The sequence below is a fragment of the Octodon degus genome, unplaced genomic scaffold (assembly GCF_000260255.1).
Source record: "Octodon degus isolate 3935 unplaced genomic scaffold, OctDeg1.0 scaffold00017, whole genome shotgun sequence".
Lineage (NCBI taxonomy): Eukaryota > Metazoa > Chordata > Mammalia > Rodentia > Octodontidae > Octodon > Octodon degus.
The window spans coordinates 23,612,294-23,621,101 of NW_004524593.1; the positions used below are offsets into that span (position 1 = coordinate 23,612,294).

The following is an 8,808-nucleotide window of genomic DNA, read 5'->3' on the forward strand; positions in this document are numbered from 1 at the left end:
TCCGAACACCAGCATGGCCTCCAACAGCCCTCTGTGAGCTTCCTCAAGTCCCTGGCTAGCAATGCGCGTTACTTCCCTCCTAAATGAAGTACTGAAAGATTGTAGAAGAGCTATGAAAAATAGTATCAGAAAGCCAAGGGACATAAAACAAAGACATGAGTAAATGCTTTGGTCTGGGGTTGTTAAATGCTTGGTGTCCGTAGAAGGCCAAGCTTTGGAGGCGGGGTGCGGCTGACAGCTTCCAGCACACGCTTAGCAGCCCGATGACTGCGGTCAGCCTTTGCGTTGGACTATTAGTGCAGGTGGGGATGCTCCAGGGTGGGCACTGTCCTGTCCCTGGGAGGGACTTCTCAGAAGCTTCTCTGGACCAGTACATTGAGTCACATATAATATTATATATTATTTTGCTTTGGGAAAGAAAGAAAAAAATGTCTATTTTCATTGTAAAAAACTTGTCAATGTGATGTTCAACAGCATCTTCTCAACTGCAGGAATAGCAAGGGTGGGTAATTCTCAAAGTTTAGGAAAACGGAACACCGGGCCCATCTGCAGGTACACTGCCTTCCAGCAGGCACTGCGATTTCTGTCACCTTCGGAAGACTGGACTAACTAACCAGGCGGTGGTGAGTGTTCCCAGGGCTTAGGGTTCCGGGCATACAGGGCGCTGGGACAAGTAAGTCTAATGCACGAGGGTGGCGCCGACATCATGGTTGCTGGGAGTACAGAGGTGGGAAGTGGAGAGGGATTGAAGAGGGCTGCTGGGGGCAATAAACTGTCCCCAAGTTGATTTTGGTGGATGCATGAGGCTTTTATATTCAATGTCACTTCTCAGGCTCCACAAATAACATGCGTGTATTTTATTCAAATGTAATTATAACCCTATCATGTTCCTTTTAAAGGAAATACGTGTTCAAAACAATTCATTGCTAGGCATAGTGGCCCACAACTGTAAGCCCAACACACAGGAGGCGGAAACAGAAGGCTCTCCACGCCTGCGGGGGCTGTAGAGTGAGACCCTGTCTCAAAACACAAAAAAAATAATAGATAAATATGGAGTAAATTAACCAAATTCTACCAATGATGAAATATTTGCGTTCCAATATTAACCACTTGAACTTGAAATATTTACACTGAGTGACTAAAACATCTGAGGTAAATGCGTCCATACCTGGTTAGTGGGCAGGTGAGTTACAGGCATTTGGCAGCATCACCCACTGCCGTGGTCGGATACTGTGTGCCTGAAATTCCCTCTGTTGAATCCCACTCCCCAGTGTGCTGGGGAGGGTCGGCAGGGGTCAGGTGAGCAGAGGAATTAAGGAGCCTCAGACCCCTTCCAGGAGGCCGGGGAGCTTAGTGTTCCTTGGCCTGAGGCGGCGCAAGAAGTGCCGGCCACCGAACGCGGCCAGCCCCCCAGGCCCCGGGTCTGCCCGCAGTGTGACTGGTTTCCCCAGGCCCTGCCGAGTGCCCTAAATTTCTGGGGTGTAAAACCCACCCACGCTATGGGGTTCTGCTATAGCAGCCTGGACAGACAGAGCCACCAACCCTGTTTAACAGCAAGGAAAAATACTTGATGTGAAAAAGACACTGAAATTTATATTTATACACTTTTATATTTACAAATATGTAAATTGTGAGTATGGCATACAAGGAATTAGAAAAGAGAAACCGCTGGAATGTAAAAACACGTACTTCATGTTTTTATACTTTCTTTAACACTGATTGATAGGCAAACGCACTCAGGCGCAGGATACCCCGGTTCGATCCCCAGCTCCACATGCCTTACCAGACCTGCCCTTCAGGCAGCCTGAGCCAGTCAAAAAAAAAAAATCCTTTAACACTGATTCAACAAATTTTTATAAGAAAGTATCGCAGCGGGCTAGCCAGATAGCTCAGTGGTCTAAAGCGCCTGCTTAGGCAGAGCACAGTAGCCGGGGTCAGCCTGGCCCCGCCAAGACAGCGATTGAGAGTAGGCGAGGTGGTGCACCTGTAGTCCCAGCACTTGGGAGGCTGAAAACAGGAGGATCACTACAAGTCCATCTATGTAGTTAGACCCCGTACTAAATTCAAATACAAAAAAAAAAAAAGTATGGCAGCAAACAAAATGATGTATCCAGATCCTCTGGCTCATGAGCGTGGTGACTGGGTGTGCATGCCTTATGCATGAGATGCGCCTCCCTCAAACCTTGTTACAACGTGGGCACATTACCCGTCTGACGTGGAAAAAAAATGATGTGTCCTCAGATCCAGAACCATCAGCCTGCAGCCTGCCTGCCGCAAAGCCCGCCCAAGCTGCTGGGGCTGAAGGATTTCCCCACGCAGGCCTTGGCTCCCCGGACCCAGACGCACCCCAGCCAGACTCGAGTCCACAGTCCAGGGAGGAGTCCACAGCCCTTATTTCAACATGCACTGGTGACTTGGTAGCCACTAATTTGGGGCAGCAAGTGACGTCACTGACTTGAAAGAGTCAGAGTAATGTTCTTCCACCAGTTAATTTCCCCTCCGTAACCCTCTAATTAAGGGACCTCCACCTACTTCTTGCAGAGACTCACAAGGTAGCAGTGTTCCCAAGTAACACAGCAAGCAGAAGAGACTTGTGAATTGCAGGTCAGGAGCAGCAGCAGCAGACGTTTGGGCAATGCAATCCGCAGGAGAGCAAGGGCTGCTTTTTCTTTTGTTTGCAGTGCAAGAGCTTATCTCGTTGTCTTGGGGCCCGGGTCGGGTCCCCGTACACAGCAGCTGGTTTCTCGTTGAACCCCTCCCCCGGCCACTCACCTCCATTCCAGGGCCATCTAACGTTTACAGCCAGGGAAGGTCCAGGTCCAGTACTGGGGCACATTCACCCCACCTCTTTCCCCTCACCCTCGCCCGCAGGCTCCTGGACCCCTTACCATTTGCAGGAGATCCATGCAGGTGGCCATTCTGATTCATCCTGTTGATGTTTTTGTTTGTACTTTGCCTCACCCACATAACAGCGGCTGGTGTTTAGGTGTGTGTGTGTGTCTGGTTTATTTTGTCAATGTTGCATTTTCTAGGTATATCCATTTCCCTGTAAATGTCTCAAATTTGTCTTTCATTAAAGCTGTGTAGGGCTAGAGAGCTGGGCAGCATTAGTACCTGTCTGCCAAGCACAAGGACCTGGTTTTGATCTCTGGTACTGTGTGCCATGCTGGCCCCAGAACCCCAGGCATGCCGAGCCAGCCCCGAAACCAGGTGTGGTGGCGCATACGTGTAAACCCAGCACTGGGCAGGCTGAGACAGGAGGATCACTAGCGGACAACGAGTATCCAAAAAAAAAGCCTGGATAGTATTGCATTTGTATAGATTCCATTTTTTTTTTTTTTTTTTTTTTTCAGAACCAGGGATTGAACTCAGGCCTTTGCACTTGCCAGGGAAGCACTTATTTACTGAGCTATCTCCCTGACCCCTCCACATTTTCTTTATCCAATCATCTGCTAATGGGTATTCAGGCTGCTTCCAGGATTTAGCCATATAGGCATCGAAGTGACGGTGATGACCGATCCAGAAGAGAACAACTCTAGCAGGAGGAAGGGGTGGGAATATACAGTGGGCTTCCCCAAGCAGAGGGAAAGCTGTCCCAGCTTCTCGTTTCATTCCCATAAGGTTGAGCTGTCCAGCAACCCAGCTGGCTCTAACAGGCTAAGTTGCTATGAGGATTCCCCACGGGCCAGTGGTGAACATGTGTTCGTTCTTTCTTTCTTTCTTTCTTTCTTTCTTTCTTTCTTTCTTTCTTTTTTTTAGTCTTTGTTTCAGTATGCAGTTTAGGCTAGCTTGGAACTCACTTTTGTAATCCAGGAGGACCTCAAACTCAGTGATCCTCCCTCCTCAACCTCCTGAGTACTGGGATTACAGGCCTTTGATTCATTCTTAATGTGCAGCGAGGTATCTGAGGGTCTAAGAACTTCAGGGCTGAAGCTGAGCACTCCCCTCATGTCCTCAAGGTCCTGGGCCCATCCATCACTGAAGAGAAATACATGAATAGCCACGGGTCTACGGCAGGACCACCCAGAGACAGCCCGCACCACCAGGCCCCACTTACCTGCTGCATCCTTGCCCAGAGCCTCCTCCCTGCTTCAGGCAACCATCAAACTCCGTGGGCCAAGGACAACCACGTCACTTAGCACCTTCCATGGCCCTGGACCAGGATTCCCAGCCAGCAGGCAAGGTTCTTGCAGGTCCATGTCCGCGTGAGAGTGTGGCCGGACCACCCTTGCCAGCTGTCGCCCTCCTCAATCAGCTCCTTTCCTACCTCCAGCCCCCTGCGGTGATTTTTTTTTTTTTTTTTAGTTTTACATCTTTTATCACTTTGTTTTATTTAAGTCAACTTAGTCATTACAGTTGGTTACTTCATAAATTTTAGTCACATACATTGTTCTTGAAGCTAGTATATACTGTTGGCATTTCCATAAACTGCAACCTAGAAAACGTCAAGTTGGACAACAATGGTAACTGTATATTCTGATTTTCTTTTTCATTGTGGTCAGATGAAGTATTTTAATATATTTCATTTTGATTTTTTGGTTACTCTTATTTTGCTGTAGATAACATGTCCTGGGAACATTCATTATCACCCACTAGCAAGAAAATATTTTTAAAAATTTCATCAGTAAAAAAAAAAAAAATTCTTCAGTGCCTAATTGAATTGTCAAAATATTTAAAGTGAGACCCAATTCTCTGGCAGTTTCTCTGTTACACTGCATTACTGTGCCTCAACTGCATATACATCTTTCTTTCTTTTTGATGATGATTTGTCCAGTGAGTTCTACATGTCAGGCTTGATGGCCTCAAGTGGCTGTTCCGGCCTCCAGTACTTCACCATTTGGCCCTCAGGACTGACCAGGTACTTCCAAAAATTCCACCTAATTCCCTCTTTGAAGAATTCATAAGGAATTTAAAGGCAGGTTCTACTTCAGATCCCAGAATCTTAATCTTGTGGAATATGGGGAATGTTACTCAGTAGTTTTGTCTTGCAAAAATTCTATTTCCTGGGGGGCCTGCCCCTTAGCTCAGCTCTTTAAGTGGCTGCTTCAACAAAGCAGTAAGGCTCAGGTTGCTGTGGTTCGATCCCCACAACACATGACAGCCAGCATGCCTTGAAGGCATTCGGAGCAAACAAAACAAAACAAAACACTTCTGCCATTTAATTTTTTTTTAATGTATTTATTTATTTATTTTGTGTGTGTGTGGCCAGCTCAGCCCACCAGGGGGCGGGGTGGGCTGGCATGTGGTGCTGGGGATTGAACCGCGGTCCCTGTGCTTTGCTAAGCTTGTTCTGAGTAGGTGCTTTAGACCACTGAGCCATCTCACCAGCCCCAAATTGTTTTTTAAGAGGCAGGGTCTTTTTTTTTTTTTTTTTTTCAGAACCGGGGATTGAACTCAGATCCTTGTGTTTGACAGTCAAGCGCTTATCCTACTGAGCCATCTCCCCAGCCCCTCACTTCTGCCATTTAAAAAAAAAAAATTCTATTTCCTGGCTCAAATGGGGCACTGAACCAACAAACTGGTTGCAGGGAAAAGCTGAGATGCTGAAATGGAACGGTCCAGAACCCTTGTGTGGTTCCTTCCATGCTAGGTAACTTTTGTCTGTGAGCTGGCAGTCACTAGCCAATGCTTACAAGTAGCGTCACTTTGCCTTTAAACTTTTCCAGAGAAACAGGCCTTCCTTTGACGTCCTTCACAGAAAGGCATGAAGGCTGTGGATTTTCGGTCTTAGGGATTTTAGCTGTTGAAGAAATACCATCATAGTGCACAGAACCCCAGACAGCAACACTGCAAAACCTCTGCTGTGGGCCGGGAACATTTTCCTGGGTGAGCTGCGAGAGGCTGCATTTTGGATCTCCCAGAGGTGATTCTTAAACCACAGTTCTGCCCCAGCAGCCAGCGCTGTTCTCTGCTGAGAACATGGATACCTGCTAGCTGAGGCCCTTTCAACGCCCGCCTGCTGGCCAGCCTGTGCTCACTGGTAACTGCCGCCCTGTTCACATCAAGCACTCTTCATCCCTGCCGCACCCCTGCCCTAGAGCAGCACTGGAGAGGTGCGACTCTAGACCGGCACGGAGGACACTCAGGGGCACTCTCTGCATGCACCAGCCATGCAGCAGCGCCCTGCACAAACATGCCTGTAGAGTTGGGTGCAGAGGCATAGGCCTGTAATCCCAGCTACTTGGGAGGCAGAACAGAATGCTTCCAAACTTAGCGATCTGGGCACCGCCGCCTTTGTCACAGGACACAAGAGGATACAGAGTCACAACATGACTTTTCTTTTGCATTCTGTTTTGGAATCTAAGTTTTGTGCCGTAAATTTGGAAACCACAGAAAAAGCTGTGTGACTACAGCTTGAGAGATGGGTGACTTCTGCAGGAAATTAATTGAAGGTACTGCTGATAGCAGGAACTGGCCCCCTTCCTCCATTCACTGGGCACATAAGCAACCTTTGGATCTCTCTCTCTCTCTCTCTCTCTCTCTTTTTTTGTGCCGGGGATTGAATTCAGGATCCTGTGCTTGCCAGGCAGGTGCTCATGCCACTCAGCTCTCTCCACAGCCCTGAATATATCCCTTTAATTCTCCCACCTTGGGGTTTGTATTAATCTATTTCCATTGCTGTAACAAACTTAACTGAAGTTGGCTAATATCTGAAGAAGAGGAATTTACTTAGCTGTTTTGAAGGATAGGGCAGCTAGGTGGGTAAGCCCTGCGGAGGGTAAGCGGTCTACAGGAGAGGGCCCAGACCAGGAAGGCTCAGGTGTGAACATGACCCTGTGACTGGAGGACAGGCTGCTTCTAGCAGTTGTCACCTTTATAAAGGTTCTTGTTCTTTGAAACTCCTCACACTGGGGACTGAATACAGAGTCACAGAAATATTAAGCAACCTTGAAACTCTTTTTCTTCTGAAATGATTGTAACATAGCACAAGGACTCTCATGTGCTCTGCTGTCATCAATTCCAACTCTGTTATGTTTACCTTATTAATCACCTTCTCTATTTGAACTAGTAGAGGGTAAACTGAGAAATCAGCCCCCTTTACCCTTAAATATGTCAATGTGGGGTCTGAGTTCAATCCCTGGTTCCGCCAAAAAAAAAAAAAAAAAATGTCAATGTGTAGTTTCTAAGAATTTGTAAGACCACAATACAATTATTCAAGCCAGGAATTTTGATTGACTAAAATACTGTTATCGGAAAGTGTACCTTCAAAGTTTTGCCAACGTATTCTTCATAGCTATATTCCTCCAATCCAAGATCACCTGCCCCCAGCCTTTTTCAATCTGGCACAAGCCTTTTTGGCTTTTCATTTTGAGACAGAGCTTGTTATGCAGTTCAGGCTGGTCTTGAACTCACTTTGTAGTCCATGCTGGCCTCCCTTGAAACGAGCCTCCTGCCCCAGCCTCCCCAGTGCTGCTGGCATTAAGGCACTGTCACCACGCTTGGCTTGCCCTAGTGCTTTCATCTTGGTCTTCTTTGACGCTAATGTTTTTGGAGACTAGGTCAATGATGTGGATTTCTCTATCTCAAGTGCAGAGTATAGCTTTATGCAGCAGCATTACCCTACACTGTGTCCTTTTAGGCTACACTGTTTGTTGTTAAACAGCAATGATGTTGGTTTATCCCAGACTTGTACGATTAGTCTGACTGTGATGGTGGCCACCACATTCCTGTTGTAAACTTTTCTTTTTGTAATTGATGTACACTGCGCCGAGAGTCACCTGAGACTGTCAGTATGTTCCTCTCCACGTTTACCTCGTAGCTTAGCATCTCTGATGATTCTTGCCTACATCATTTTGTTGCAATATATGCTTCATATACAGTAAGATTCAGTTTTAATTACACAAAGCGTTGTTTTCAGCCTATTCGCAAGCATCTGGACTAGTTACACGCTGGTCGCTGCAAAAGGCAACCCTGCGCCCATCAGCAGCCCCCGTCAGTACTCCTCAGACACCGCAGTGGGATTACGCAGTGTGCGTCCCTGTCTCCAAGCTTGAGCTACGCTGTTTTTAGTCAGTATTTTATCCTTTGTACTTGCCCAGTCAATCACTGCTACGATTCTTGGAAACATACTGCACAGCCTTCCAGTAGCACTTATCAGGCAACATTATTTTATCACCCTGTAACAAAGGCGCAGCGGGGAAGCTCACTTTGACGGGCAGGCTCCCTGGCCCCCTAGCAGCTCGCGATGGTGGGTGAAAGGCCCACGAAGCCCGCCTCTCCCGGGGTTCCGCCCCTCGCCCTGGGGCCCTGCGATCCCGCAGCCGCGGTCCCTCCGCCCCGCCCGCCAGGAGGCCCCGCCCCGCCAGGAGGCCCCGCCCTCCCGGAGGCCCCGCCCCCGAGGCCCAGCCCTTTCCCGGCGCCCCTCCCCGAGGCTCAGGAGGAGGAAGTGACGCGCCGGAAATGCTTCGCTCCCCTCTGCGCGGGGGAAGGGATCGGGCTCACAAGATGGCGGCGGCGGCGGAGGAGCGGATGACTGAGGAGGGAGGCGGCAGCCACGGTGACGGCGGCTCTTCTTCGGCCGTCGGCTCTGCCCAGCGACAGCCCCCGCCTCTCCCTGCCCAGCCCCCGCAGCCGGGGACCCAGGTGCCCCCAGCGCCGGCGCTGGCTGCGGACCAGCTGCCTCAGAACAACACGCTGGTGGCGCTGCCCATCGTGGCCATCGAGAACATCCTCAGCTTTATGTCCTACGACGAAATTAGCCAGCTGCGCCTGGTGAGGCCCCGGGGACCCCGCCGCCCTCTCTCCGGCCACGGCCCCGGAGGCGGCGCGGGCGCGGGCCCGGGAGGTCGGGCAGGGCCGGGTCGCGTC

The 8,808-nt window shown here is 49.2% G+C and overlaps 1 protein-coding gene, 1 non-coding gene and 1 pseudogene across 3 annotated transcripts in view; 2 read left to right on the forward strand and 1 right to left on the reverse strand.

Annotated features, from left to right (window-relative positions):
- Positions 1–2,114: 2,114 nt before the first annotated feature.
- Positions 2,115–2,216, forward strand: LOC111815554. The gene has a single exon (XR_002820236.1). It is a non-coding gene; the product is annotated as a small nucleolar RNA U13 (small nucleolar RNA).
- Positions 2,217–4,780: 2,564 nt separating this feature from the next.
- On the reverse strand, positions 4,781–5,847 carry LOC101579638 (annotated as a pseudogene).
- A 2,572-nt stretch (positions 5,848–8,419) lies between these two features.
- The window catches only part of Fbxo28 (F-box protein 28), a 29,691-nt gene continuing 29,302 nt past the window's right edge, over positions 8,420–8,808 (forward strand). For both annotated transcript variants that reach the window (XM_004626890.2, XM_023710247.1), the window contains exon 1: positions 8,420–8,712. In XM_004626890.2, coding sequence (XP_004626947.1) covers positions 8,446–8,712 — 267 coding nt within the window. In that variant the 5' untranslated portion in view covers positions 8,420–8,445. The remainder of the gene's footprint in view (positions 8,713–8,808) is intronic.